A 15,707-nucleotide genomic window follows, 5' to 3' on the forward strand; every position below is an offset into this window, starting at 1 on the left:
CAAAAAAGGAAAGGCAAAGTTAAAAGGAAAATGGGACAAAGTTAGAAGGAAACCATTCAGGCATGCTTAGTTTTTATACAGCTTTTATATTGCACAAAAAATTGCAATTGTGATTTCAGAAGTCAAAATATTAAATTTAGAAGTTGTGACAATGTTATTTATAAGAATCTCTTCGTTTAGAGCCTGTCCAACATTGAGCCTTAACACCTTTCGAGTTTACGAACGCTTTATTTCTTTTAGTGTGCCTTTTCTTAAGTCAGATAAGCACTTTTCAGATTTAAAAAATAATCTGAATGCTTTTAAAACCAACCTGTTTTCGAAATAATCCATTTGATATATTTTAAGAGCTTGAAAAAGAGTGTGTTTTCAAAGTTTTCATTTATAATTAAATAATAATTTTAGTTCATATTTTTATTCTTATTTTCCTGTACGAAAAAAACGTCCATCCAATAAAAGACAACTTATTGAAGCTATAATTGATTCTTGGCACCATATGATTACGAAAGATGAACTTCAAACAGTCGTTCACTCAATGAAAAGAAGCTGGGTAGCTGTCTTAAAATATAAGGGTTATCCTACTAAGTATTGATTGTGTAAGTATCACTTTAAAAAAATGCAAATCTAAGATAGATCTTACTATTAGTTGCATAACTTTTTTTGTAACACAGATATTGTAATACTGTATTCATTATTAAATTCTACATTAAATTTCCTTCAACTTGATATATAAAAACTTTTGTACTTAAGTGAAAATTAATGTATTCTACAAGCATACAAAGTTGAAAAACATGAAACTTTCAAAAAGTGTCCACACTTTTGGCCACCACTGTATATATATATGTATGGTGGGATAGCTACTGGGAAAAAAATGGTTAACCAATTTAAACAGATTGATCTTGCCAAAACTTGAGATATTTATTTTTACAGCCTAAGATAAAACCTTTCAAGAAACACAGACATCAAAAAAATATTCCGAAAACACATGCAAAAAAAAGACACGAGAAGTAAACATACGCAGAATATTTCCCTCTAATTTTTGATAAAAGTGCACAACAGGAAAAATATCGCATACCTAACTATAAAAATGTTAATGTGGATCTAATTCTCATTTTGTACGCAACTGTAATATGCATTTTAAAATGGAAGGTCAAAATTAAGCTACCTCGTCTAAAAAAAAAACACGAACCAAAATTGCAAGTAAAAATACTCTTTTAGAGAATCAATAGATTTAAATATTGATGGTCGTAAAATTAATTGCCTAATAAATAGCGAATCAAAGACATGTTGCATAAAAGATTTTTTCATAAATTACCCTTAGATAGTGTTCACTTATTCAGTTGTCAGAGAAAAAATTAATGTGAAAATGTATCAACTTCCAGTTTCTTTTAATGACTCATGTTTCGAAATGCATATACCATTTCCCACAATCAATTAACTTCTAATGCAATTATGACTACTAAAATTATAAAATATTTTCTTGAAGGTCAAAGTGCGGTTTCAAACGAAAATAAATCCTGGAAATTATTGAATGCTGAAAATAAGAATATTGAGATCTTTTTTACCTAGGCACAAAAATTTTGAGTGTGAAAATAAATCTAGGTCAAGGTCTGATTTTATGCGATCAGAAAGATTTTTATTTTTTCAACAGTTATGATGAAAATTTGTTCTTATAATGATATTGATACAGAATTTTCATTATTAAATCAAAAGTAATTCAACGTGCTGTTTTTTTTGCTGTGTTGAAGACAATTTCTGTTTTCACATGTATCTAAAAAAAATTATTGAATCTACAAATTTTTTTTTTCACAATTAAATTACAGGTTAGTTAAATGAATTACCCTCATACTTTTGTAACTCTCTCATGTCTAAAAAATATGAACAATTAGAAAAAATGTGTACAAAAAATTCCTTCATTGATGTGAGATGAATACAAAAGAAAAAGTCCAGACACAACAAACTTCTTTCAAATAATTACTTACCACTCTCCAATATGAAAAACACGAGGAGCAATGGCTACCATAGCAGTTAATGGGGAGGGTAAGCATGTAGCACTCACATGCTGTAATGACCAGTCCCAGTTATAGTCATCAAAGGAACAAAATGCCTATTAAATATTTAATATTTTTAAATGTTGTAAACACAGAAGTGAGATCATTTACAGCTAAAAAATGAGAAACATAAAAGTATTATTTACAATAATAAAATCTAAAAATGTTTGGATTATCAGGGAGACGCGAAAAAAAAAGTTGGTTAATGAAAAATTTGGAAGAATAAGAATTCATATATTTAGAAGAAACAGTTAAGATGTTGGATGAAGTTCTGGACCAAAATGCACAGAGAATGTCATTTTGCATTTAAAACTCAAATAAGCTAGATGATTCATAATTCAATTACCTACATTTCATTTCATAGCTAACTTTTAAATAATTGTCCAAGTTTTATTATAAATATGTATTACTTTGTATTATAAGATATATTCAAAAACAACTATTTACTATAAAATACATGCTTGGATTTGAATAGCGCTTTTAAATTTGTTACAACAAACTATACATGCTGATAAACTTAGTAAATGTAATAAATTATTAATAAAATGTTGGGTTTTCTGCTTGGAACATAAATTGCAGTAGTTTGATATAATCGTAGAACATGTGGTCATTTCGCAGTGCTTTTGATTGTTACATTTGAACAAGGTATATGAAGCAACACAAAGTAAAATGTTTTCAGCTGTAATGTTTTTCCAAAATTTCTTACTCATCAAATAAGTTTTTTAAAAAGCCTCTTTTCTCCCAACCAAACTCAAGTGGGAAAAGGGAGTTTTCAATGTTTATAATACTAAATAAGCTTTAAATGATCTTTATTTAGTTTTCAAACAGAAACTGATGCTGGATATATCTGCTCTGCATTATCTTTTGAAAAATGTAAAATACTTGGTCAATACTCAATTAGTATGGAAAATAAATAATTTCCTGAAAAAAATTATACAAATACAATGAACAATTACAGCATCTTTTGAAACTTTATATTTTCAGTCCCAAACTTCGTGAAAATTCGTTCCTCAATCCAAAAATCTGATTGTTTTTTCCTACAACTGTTTGTATATATAATTATTAAACATCTAAATAGCCTTAAGAAGCCTATATAAATGAAGCAATCATAAAGGATCCTTGATTGGTTTTAACGTCACATGCTGAACATAAACATGCTTCCTACGTATGCATAAGAGAATTCAATTTAAACATGCTTCCTCCTATTTCAATACTCTATTAGTTTTGAAGCCACTTATATCGTATGATCATTCTTTGTACACTATTAGTTACAAATTTTGTGAATTAAATGTACGCTTTGAAGAGTGCATATGAAATGGAAGTAAGATTATTAAAACTTCAGACTTTATTTATCACTGAAATAACCTTAGAAATGATTATGCAGCTCTTTACAGCAAATCAAGATTTCTTTTTGGCTGAAAATAGAGGTGCGAAAATTCAAAGAAAAAGATTATATTATTTCACTTATTTTTAAGTTTAATTAAGTTATTAGACTGTAATTAAACATTATTTTAAGTCTGTGGCAGATTGGATAGATATAGTAAACAGATAGAGGGTTGTTTCATAATTTTCTAAAACATGATATTAAAATAAATTAGATAAATAAAAGTACATATTCACAGACACACAAAAAGAAATTCACAATAAGGAAGCACCCTGATCAGTGCATGACATTTCCAATTAAGGGTTCCTATACAATTCTTAATCCTTATGATGTGCCCTTCCTCTCATAGAAGTTTTGCAGACCCACCCAGTATATATTTCCCTATTTCATATCTAATTTTTTTCAACAGGAAACATACTAGTGTTGAGAAATATTTAACAGGTTGATATGTTGTTGTAGCTTCAAAAATAAAAAATTATCAGAAATTACATAAAAAAAGTTTGAACAAAATCAGCTTGATAAAATTAAACAAAGTATAAAAAGTAAAGGCATAAATGAATTTAATTTTTATGAGTTGAGTTTCAAAACCAATATTTTATTTGCCAAACAACTTTTTATATTTTATTAAAATAGTTTTAGGACTAACTAAAAATATTAAAAAATCATACCTTGGCACACTTTTTTATTTGTTCCCATAAGTTCCTATTGATCACCATTCCCATATTGTACTTGCTAGATAGCCATTTTACAATCTCAATCTAAATGCGAACAAATTATAAGAACATTAATGTCACATATGTGTTAAAACTTAATACAGTGTACCACAAAAGCTTAGGCACACGCAAAAATTTTTTATAATAGAGATGGTTCTCTCAATTGTTTTACTGTAAGAATGATAAACAGATAGGAAAAAAAATTATTATGTAAGCAAAAAGCGGTCGTCAAAAAATCAAAGTGGGAAAAAAAAATTTGAGTTATAATTGATAAATGCAGATTAAGAAATTATAAAAGATAAATGCAGATAAAGAAATTGTAATAGATAAATGCAGATTAAGAAATTACACTAAGTCCAATGTACTATATTACACAAATAACACTATAAAATTATACTACAGTTGCAACATTTCAGCTTTTATTATGAATCCTTGGTACCTCTTTTAAATTTCATTCAATACCTGTGTTAAATCAGTTAATGCATGAAAACATTTTCAGTCAAAATTTGAAAAGGAAGTTATCTCAGAAATCTTTATTTAAATAAAACACTAAAAGTTTATGTAGAGTTCTAGCCCAGTGGAGAATTACAAATCCCAATTAAGGCATGAAAAGCTGCAGAAAAAATTCAGATTTAAACCCAGATTGTTCAACAAATGATATAAAAAATCAAATGAGTGAAGTCTTAAGAGATTTTATAAGAAGAAAACTGACAAAAACATGAATATCAAATGACACTCATGGCTTTCTCTTTCTTGAACAATATCATAAGCAACATAAGATCGGGCTTGTGAGTACATGACATATTTGTTATTTTTAGTTTCAGGAAAATATGTTTATTTATTTAAAAACATTACTTACAGATAGATTATGTGTAACTTACCTTTCTGCTGAAGGCTGCATAATTATAGGATTTAACATATGTTCCTAAACATAGAATATTACACTGAGGGCACTTCCTGAAATATCAGAATAATTTTATGATGCAGCAACATCCAACATATTAAAAAATTAAGAATTACATGCATAATATGTCTCAGATTTATGCATGCATTACAGAAATCCAGAAAACTATAAGTAAAAAGTTACACAAAAAAGCACACACTGTAAGAGATAGAAAATATTTTTTTACTTTGTTTTAATTGATTTCTAACATTTAACTTTAAAAATTAACAAATGAAACAAATTCTACATTAAAAGAAGACAATGCAATAAATAATATGAGTTAACTACTACTTGATTATATGAATACAAGATCATTAAGAAAAATAAATAGCTTAATTAATATAGTATTTCTAGTTAGAAGTTTGAACTCTTGAAGCAATCACAAACAAATATAGATTTTGAAATATAAAAAAAGTTTTTCTCTTTTTTAAAAAAAAAAAAAAAAGACAAAGATAAAAGCAATTTTCTACCCACGCTTAGACTAAAGTAGTTTTTCATGCATTTTGAGAACCTAATTTTAAAAGAAACTAATATTCTTTTCTCTGGATAAATGTTAGGTATAATTTGAATGATAGAATAACTCAGAGGTAGAGTCCAGAGTTTAAATTTTCCTTGGTGACTTAATGTTTTAAGAAATATTCTTTTTCTTTTCTCTTAAGTAGGAAAAATTATTTACAGCAATTTATGATAGTTTTTGCTCAAAAAGACAAATAGGCAGAATGCAAGTTAACCACAAGTCTAAAATTTTAAAAGTGTGATAGAAAGTTAACATAGTAGGTATGAAACATTTTCAACTTTCATTTCAAACTGCTAAACACTAACATCAAAATAAAACAGATGTGTATATCATATGAATACATCATTTATATGACCATATATTTTTATATGATTCTTGCTTGTTATTATGTTCTACTTACACATAGATTTTGGAACAAAAGTTCTTAACTACCCTGTACAGTTGAACTTTAATTTTTTAATACCACAAAAAATTATATATACCCTATGCATTTGCTATGTTTGTTAAAAAAATCTTTTAGCCAAATAAATTTCTCAGTTACCATAGATTTCATAAAATAATTTTGATAACCAAATTTTTTTCCTGAAGAATTTGAATTGTTTCTTTGAATTATTATATGAATCATTTCTTGAAACCATAGTATGAAAGATACAAGTTTGAAAATAAGTTGCCTTAACCATCAATTTTTTGACTAGTAGGCGTGAAATAATTACGCATAATGTCTGCTTATGACATAGGAAAAACTTGCCAATTTAATGAATCAAAAAAAAGAAAACTAATAATTTTCATGAAAGAGTTAATAAGAACAATAATGTTTCAGTATGCAGAGATATGGACGAATTAGAAATAAAAGGGATTAGGGCATTTGAAGATACATCATAAAAGTAAAAAGAGACAAAAACAGAACTTTAAAAAAAAAAAAAACTCAAATGTAAAAGGAAGGATGTTGACAAAGTTTGAAATAATTTTTTTCAACTCCATGCATGTTATATAACCTTTAAAATGTTAGTACAGTTATTATTTTGATTGAATAGTTAAAAAAAATGTTTATTCAATTTTCAATATCCCAAATTTTTAATACTAAGAATTTTTTAGTGACTCCCTTCAAGTTCATGATTTGGAAGTGTGATTGTATACATAAAATACTAATGAAACAAACAAATTTTTTTTATATATTGAAACATTTTTTTTTAATTGTTTGAAAGAAAAAATATTTTTACAATATTTTACAGAATGTGACAGCAAAACATCAGATTTTATAGACAGTAATAAAACATAGGATATGGTCAGACAAGATTTGCAGCATCACTAAAGGTTTACAGATCATGCATTTGAGAAAAAAAAAACTTGTATTGTTTTCTTATGAGGTAAAATAAAACTTCTTGATGTATTGGTAATACTTTGCTTGTTATAAGCCTTCTAAACCCAGGAGGAAAGTGTGAAACTCTATACACGTGCATTATGGAGGCAATAAATTTGCAGTACGCAATATGAACCAAGGATTTCTAAACCCTTCAAATTACAAATTAAAGTATTAAAATTTCATAACTATGCCTAAATTTATAAAAAAACATATTACAGTGCCCTTTTGTGGGTAAATCAATTTCAGAGGTAACATCTTTGAACAAATAACTAAAGTGATACAAAACCACATATTTAAAACCTATTTCCTATAAGATTTCAATTTTCTGTTGTAGTTCAATATATTGTATTCAAAACATGATAAAGAATAGCAAATATGTCAATATCATTATGGAGTAGTTGATATAAAAACATTACCATTTTATTAATTCACTTTTAAATAAAGATAATTTAAAGTTTATGAAATAATTAAGTTGAATTTCTATTTGAAATACAAATAAAAAAGCAACATACGTTATTTTTAGATTTTCAATCATTCTTAGAATATATAGAAAATCAGGAGCTACATAATGATCTTCTTCAAGAAATAGGACTGGACCTATATGATTTTGAGTAATATGCAAACCATCCATCAAGTGATTAACCTAAAATAATATAAAAAAATAAAATTTGGCTCAATTGATCTAAACTTTAAATCTGTATAAAATATCTAACCAAGAGAAAACTCAAACAGCAAACCATTTCCCATATTATAATTTTTCAATAATATTTTTATATTAAATATTAGATGTCATGAAATGAACTGGAAAATTACAAAAAAATATTGTATTGGAAAGCTTTTTGTTTAGTTTGAAAACTTTTGGTCAAATCTCAAAAAGTAATCAAAATCTAAATTCATAAAATATTTTAACAATTGTATTCACTAGATTCAAACTTATTCTTCAATTAAAAACTAAACTTAACACTTTTTCCTTTAACATTGCAAAAAGGTATTTTCGAAATTGGACTTGAAAATAAGAAATGCACATTAAAAACTAAATGCATGCTATTAATTGCCATTAATAAAATTTAAAGTAAAAGAGCATTTAACCCACTGGCAGTTTACCAAATGGACAAAATTGGGAGAATGTTTTTTCCCAATACACTATTTCTCAATTTAATAACATAGAAAAACCTGTTTTGCTATGGGGAGAAGGCTTCAGGTAAAAATTTGACTTTTCAAGTGCAGAACCGTCAGTGGGTTAAAAGTAATTTCTGTCAAGTTTATATCATAACTCAGTTTATTATGCTTTTTTAGATTCATCCTTACAAAGGATACATAGGGACAAATGGAGTAAGAATTTCTAACATATTATAATATTAAAGAGGCAATAAAAAAATTCATTCAATTATAAAAGGTTTAATTTGCAAGTACTTCATTTCAAATTTGCTTAGTTAATAGTTTCAGTCTTTTAATACTGCAATGAAGTGAAATCTCTTCTGTAATTCTATTGTTTTTTTGTACCTAAACAAGAAATTTTCGCTGTATTTGTTTTTTATAAGAAAAGAAGGAAAAGAAAACTAAAGAATGTTCTGAACATAAAACCTAAGGAGTAAGCAATCAAACCTCTAACTAAAATAACCAATCAAAAAAGATCAATGAAGTAAGAAAGTTGTTACAATAAAGACTTACTTTCCACCACCAGTGATGTTTAGTTTGAGTAAATTTTGCTTCACGATAATGTCCATACAAATCAGGATGTTTGGCATTGTTACAATTTCGCTTCAAAGCCCTGGATAAGAAAAATAGCAACAAAGGTATGAGTAAAATCTTATATAGATACAAAAAATATATATTGATATACATTTGCATAGATAAAAAACAAAATTTTAAAAGAATTAAAAGTATTATTCGATTAGTATTTAAAAATTCCTAAAAAACTTGTTAGGACTTCTTCAGTTTTTTAAAAAACCAAATGAAATGAACTAAATATATTTTTCAGTATAAAAATCAGTCTGTTGCGTTAAGATGACAATTTATTATTCAATTAATAATAGTGTATTTTATTATTTAGTGTAAATGTCAGACCTCGATTTGACACTAATTGAAAACAAAATTTTTAGTACAAAAATGTTCTTTTCTTCACACTGTTATTTAATGATATACATACTTTTAATTCTATTATCTGACTAGACAAGGGCTAGATGTGGGAAAGAACTCAGGGACATCAATGTGAACAAAGACTGTAGAGAAATAGTACAGTTTGGATAAGAACTATTAATGAGTATGGAGAATAAATAATGGAATCTGTTATTGTGAATATGATTACTAAGTTAATATTGTCTCTGTAAAATAACAAAAATGATGTCATACAACATAAAAGTATCTTAGAACTACATTCTCTTGCATTCTATATACATTATAGGATAACATAAATGGAAAATAAGTAAACTTGTCTTCTTATTTTCACTGTCAGCATACAAAATCTGCTGCCACACACTGGAAGTGAAAAGACTCAATGTTGATATGTGAAATTCAAATCTAATTTATTTTAAACTCACTATTAAGTATTTGTATGAGCTGTGCCAATCATATATGGAAGCAATTTATGTGGAAATAGTGCTTATTGATGAAGATATCTAAGCAAAAGTCAAAAACTGTGAACAATAGGTTAAGTGTAAGTTGAGAACAATCCAACCATAAATAAAATACTGTGTTGCAGAATTAAATTAAATTGTCAAAAAGAATTGAATTGTCAAAAACAGTGAACAATAGGTTAAGTGTAAGTTGATAACAATCCAACCATAAATAAAATATTGTGTTGAAGAATTGATTTCTCCTGAATATTATTTTGTTGATATTAGGCAAAAGAAAAAATATAAATTTTCTCATAATTTTCTTGAAAGAGTATTTTTATTGATGTGAATTGAAGAAGCTGCTATTGAAAGACAATTTTTTAATAATTTAAAGATAAAAACCATAACCAACAGTAAGTAAGGTTGAAGCTTTTTCTAGTTCTTATCAGATTCAATTTATCACAAATTGACTGCAAAAAAAAAATAAGAGGAATCTATGTTGCATAGTATAGAATTTCACAATTACCAATCTTAAAAGGCAATATTAATTAATTGATATTTTCAGAGAATTAAATAAAAATGTTTTAAAATATGGTACACTGGGAGAAAAAACACTGAAGGTTGAAAATGTATATGCACTGCCAGTGATATAACTCTGTATTAGTATATGTAACGATAATAAGCTAGAATTTCATAAAATAACTTCAACTAAATATTTTAAATAACTGTAAAAGCTTGACTACCCAGAATGCAAGGGAATTGGCGATTTCCGCATTTGTCGAAATTCCATATTCAAAAGACTCATCTCTTAATATTACCATATTTTCTGGAAAAAAATGCCACCAAAATAAAAAACAAAACAATTAGCACAATTGTTGCTGATAAAGGAATAAAAACTATAATAGTAGTCCATAAAAATTATTCTAGGGAAAAAAAAACCCTAATGGATAACACTCTTTCCGAACAGAATGCTTGTTTACATTTGAGCAAAACTCAAAGAGAGGGAGATATTTATTAGAACCGATTAGTATTTTATTGTGTATTTTCAAACATTCCAATTCATCGCTGGAAAAAAATGATAAGTCTTCAAAATTTCTGGTTACTTGAGCTTGCCAGTTAGTTGAATTCCAGATTGTACAGTTTTCATTGTAATAGTTTTGGAAAATATAGCTTAACAAACTAGGAACTCAAGAAACATTCAGGTTGTGGGTTTACTTAGTTTAATTTTGTTTTTAACACTATGCAATTTTATTTTTACACATAAATTAGCTCTTGAATTCGAAACACATATTAAACTGAATAAGATGGGCTAATTTGTTCTGCCCCTTTTTTTCTAATTTAACCTCCCTAACATATTAAAAAAATTTTTTTTCTTAATTCTGCAACTATTTTAATTTTTCAAGTACTATGTATATACATGCATATATATATATATATACAATATGTATATATATATACTTTAAAAATACTTACTCTTCTTTCTTCATGTTTCGAGGACAATCATTAATATCATGACCAGGGAACTCATTTGGGTGCAACTGAATAGAATTTGGGTAAAATATTTGTATAACCTATAACATTGAAAAACAATTATTAGAAGTTTATGTTGCAATTTCTCTCTAATAAAACATGGTAGCCAATAAAATTTATCTTTATTAGTGTTTGTAATGATAAAATAAATGAACAAATTTAGCAAAACGTTCTAACAACATTAAAATTAACCATTTTATAGACATTGCTAATGCATTCATATCATGAACATGCATAATAGTTCCTTTTAGTTTTAAGGTGTCAATTTTTTTTTTAATGCAAAATACCAAGATTGGAATGATTATTATTTTTTAAAATTTTACAAATATGAGTTTTAAGTAAAACATACCTAAATGTTCACAACGATATAACAAATCGCATGTAAAACAGCTAAAAACTGACTAAGTGTTGTTATACAAACAGGTCACATCCATTTAAAATGAGGCATCAAAATATCTTTATATCAATCTTCTAACAGATTGTATAATGAGTGGAAAAATCTATATCTTATAAAAAAATATTTTAGAGATTACAAATTTTTACAGAATTAAAAATTTTTTCAGAATTATAATTAAACTATTAAAATTCACTGATTACAATTAAAATTCATCAAAAACGTATAAAATTACAAATTGTAAAATTTTTATTAAAACCTGCACAGGTTTCAGTGTTACATCTTTATCAGTAGAATAAAAGACAGGAATGGTAAAAACAGAGATGATTTAATTTGACTGAGAGATCATTCCTGTTTTTTACCTTACTGATTAAGCTGTACCATTTCCATACAAAGATGTGTAAAAGATTTAACAAAAATTTTACCATTTGTGACTTTAAATATTGTTTTTAATGAATTCTAATATTATTACAAAGAAATACCCTCATAAATTTATGCAGCAACTCTATGACTTAACTAAAATTACAGCAGGGTGCGTAGCATAATTATTAAAAAATATATATATAATAATAAGCACCTTTTAAGCACTTAAAAAAATATAATTAGGCAAGGTTGGAAAGTTTTTGACAATTGACGGTTTTATCTAGCTTTAACCGTCATGTTGAAAAAGGAAAAACAACTTTTGGCATTGTTTTTGACAACTGTCAAAAACCATGAAATTTTAAATCATGTAAAACGAATGGCGTTTTCATACGCTACGGAATGACAATAAGCCGAAGTATATTGATTGGGTTTGAATTAATTGTGAAAACGTTGAATAGAACCATGTGAACTGCGTCTTTTTGCATAATTCGTAGCAAAAATCAACATGGTAAAGGAAAAATCTCCTTTTGAAAAAGAGAAAATTTAAGCACTTTTTAAACACACCCAATGAAAAAAGCACCTTTAAGCACTTTTTTAAAAATGCAACGCACCCTGTTATTGTATGCTAAATAGTATAAGAGCTTTAAATTCTAATTATATATAGCTTATGAAGAGGTAAAACATAATGGAAGTGGTAGAGTTGGTTCTTGGAAAGGAACATATTTTCTATCCTTATTCAAGATGTCACTTGCAAAATTAATGTTATTCAAGAATCTACAATAGAGTGATATAGAAAAATTTTCAAAATTTTAGAGTGACCTGTTTTATCAAGCTAGTTTAATCAAGCTTTTAAGGAACACCCATTGTAAACTCTTGATTTCATAAATGCAATAAAAAATAACTGAACAAAAATATTATTGAAAAATAAACTGCACAAATACTAATAAAGATCTAAAATTTCAGCTACAACAAAATTGTACTTTTACACACTTACTTTGGTAAAATCAATCCTTTGTATAAGAGCATTGATGTGAGGATCAAACAAATCATGACTAAATACTAAGAGGGTTTGGTTAATATTTTGTGCTTGTTTCATAGACTCTATTAGTGCATAGAGGTATTGTGCCCTATTATGGACTTGTATCACAATTACAACATCATTATCATTTAAAGGTCCAAATTTATCCACATTATTTACATCTTGAAGAGCATTTAATTCTTCAATAGTATCAAGTAATAATTTAATATTTGCAGGAGTAGTGGCATTCACAGAATTCACAATGGCACTATAATTGGCAAAAAAAGTCAATTCAGGATCATTATATTGACTTTTAAGAGGCATAAAAAGGTCTGGCTTCAAATTTACAACTCGTAACTGAAGCCATAAAAATGAGATGACAAATAAAAGAATAATTGTTTTTACAGCGTATGAAGACACTCTTCTCAGCATGGCATGATGAGGCCATCCTCTTGCCATTCCGTCATAACCTAGAAAAATAAAAGAATTAATTAACAAGAGAGAATTTAAGAAACAGAAAAAAAAATACAAGCAAAATTTTTGTTATTAAACATAAATTAAAAATAAAATAGCCATATAAACACTAAAATTTATTAATGAATAAATGAAATTAAACTGAAATATTAGGAGATGTGGGGATGTTTATTCACATCTCTTTTGATAGTTACAAGGTGATTTACCAGGTAGCATAGCTGTCATATTAAAACATCATCAGCATGTAAGTAGCATAATATATTTCCATTTCAAGTAATTTTTAATTCCTAGTCACTTTTAAACATTAAGTTTTAGGCATCAATGTTACATAAATTAGATGGTAGGATAAATACGGCTGTGGGTCTTTCTTTCTCTCCTTGAAAACAGATGACAGTGCTTTGCTGACTGGCATTTGCCAGCAGATGGTTTTTTGAAATGATGGAAATCTTTCAGCTACGATGTCTTCTCACCAGCGTTGTTTGTAGCTAGGGCATTAGCACGGCAATGTTAGTATAGCTGAGAAGTAGACATGGATTATACTGTTGGCTATTATAAAGCTGGGAACAAACGGTCGACATGCTGAATAGTGATTGTGAACAAAGTTCGTGGTGAAAACTCAGAGTTGTAGAACTCCTTCAAACTTTCAGATAGTGTCTCGCCGATGTTGCCGCACATGATTGCTTCTTTCTATAGTGAACTGTTCATATTGTATGTGCCTATAGCAACTGATAAGCAGCTATGCTCTTTCCATACAATAAACTGTTTCTATAATATTTGCCTATTAGCAGGTGATTAGCTGTGTTTTCTATGTCAAATCCTAGATTCTGTTCTCTACAAGTGTTTGTTAAACCTAAAATAAACCTTACTTGTTCTACTATTTTCTGTTTCATTCATCAACTTTTTACAAATGGTTGCAGAATTTTGGAAGCAAACAGGCAGTAGCTAACAATATACAAAAAATCACGAAGGGGACAAAGTCATTGGACATAATTCGTAGTCACCTCGAGGAAAGTCACTTTTTGTTGATTTAGGGATCAACAGAATGATATTATATAAATCTACTGACATTGATTTTTTTTAGTTCATCTTTTCAAGGTAATCTCTCAACACAATACTAGATGGCAGAGTTTTTTAGAGCAATGTAAACTTTTTGCAATTGGTATCTCTTAACTGTTCTAAATAAATTGCTAACAGTTTAATTTTAATATAATTTTTGTGGCTACGTAAGCTATTCTTCATCATAAATACTGCCATCATTCGTACCAGTTCTCTCTCTCTTTTTTTTTACCTGTCGTGTCATTCTAGAAGTAAATCAAGGCAGGTTTCTGTGTTGACTTAATGTCAACCTGAACAGTATAACTGTCAGAGCTCATTCTAGGCAGAAAAAAGGGCAGGGTGCAAACGTTTAAAAAAAGGGCATTATTATTCTAAAAGGGCAATAATTTCTTTCTATGGGCTTTTCACATTCTATGAAAAAACATTGTCAATAAGTTAAAGAAATTTTTTTCACTTCACTAACAGTAGCAAAGCAATCATATTTACTCATTTTTATTAATAAATTAACATATATATCGAGTTATTGAGCTAATTAACTTAGTAATTTATTTAAAATGCTTGCATATATTAATAAAATAATAAATGTATGTTTTTAAGTGTCTGTAGTTATGATTTAATAATTAAATTGATTAATAATAATTATGATTTAATGATAGTGGAAGCAACTGCAAACTTTCTAAGACAAGTGCAACAAGGGGGTGTGATGGCTATTTTTCTTTTCCCATATAAATCTATATATTGACAGCAATGACAAACTAAATAAAAATTGTTGAAAATTTAAGAAATCCATTGTACACTTTAGAGAAAAAATAAAGAAGGATTGAGGAAAGAAAGGGTTTAGAGTCTATTACATCAGGGTGGATTCTTTTGACTAAAACGGCAATAGGGTGGATTCTGTTGACTAAAAGGGCAACAGGGTGCTGCGCCCTGTTTACCCTGCCTAGAATGAGCTCTGTAACTGTGACTACGAAGTAGCAGCACAGTTTGAGACTAGAAACTAACTGCTATCTAGCAAACCTGATGTTTCTTGTAATATCATAACTGTCTCCTGGTTAATTACTGACACGTTACAAATAAAATTATACTTAATAGGTCAGTTTTGCAGTGCAATCTTAAAAAAAGAACTCTGTTTCTTACATTTTTCTTTTTTTACCATTTTTTAACCGGTATTTAATTTTCGTGATTTTTTTTTTACAATTTTAATTTTATCTTCTGAAAATCAAGCTATACAAAATATTACTCATAGTTAATAATGAAGTAATTATGGGATTTATAATGTGTTCGTATATAAAAATCAGGCATAGTGTGAGGGGGGTGCACATTTTATTTTCAGAAAACTGTTTTATTCT

General features: G+C 27.5%; 1 protein-coding gene across 2 annotated transcripts in view; it reads right to left on the reverse strand.

Moving 5' to 3' along the window:
• LOC107452708 (alpha-1,6-mannosyl-glycoprotein 2-beta-N-acetylglucosaminyltransferase) overlaps positions 1–15,707 on the reverse strand; it is a 49,517-nt gene that overhangs the window by 4,934 nt on the left and 28,876 nt on the right. For both annotated transcript variants that reach the window (XM_071188427.1, XM_016069278.3), the window contains exons 2-8: positions 12,805–13,298; positions 10,997–11,094; positions 8,640–8,739; positions 7,481–7,611; positions 5,027–5,102; positions 4,101–4,190; positions 1,980–2,104 (exon numbers count right to left, since the gene is read on the reverse strand). In XM_071188427.1, coding sequence (XP_071044528.1) covers positions 1,980–2,104; positions 4,101–4,190; positions 5,027–5,102; positions 7,481–7,611; positions 8,640–8,739; positions 10,997–11,094; positions 12,805–13,287 — 1,103 coding nt within the window. In that variant the 5' untranslated portion in view covers positions 13,288–13,298. The remainder of the gene's footprint in view (positions 1–1,979; positions 2,105–4,100; positions 4,191–5,026; positions 5,103–7,480; positions 7,612–8,639; positions 8,740–10,996; positions 11,095–12,804; positions 13,299–15,707) is intronic.

Source organism: Parasteatoda tepidariorum, chromosome X2, assembly GCF_043381705.1.
Source record: "Parasteatoda tepidariorum isolate YZ-2023 chromosome X2, CAS_Ptep_4.0, whole genome shotgun sequence".
Lineage (NCBI taxonomy): Eukaryota > Metazoa > Arthropoda > Arachnida > Araneae > Theridiidae > Parasteatoda > Parasteatoda tepidariorum.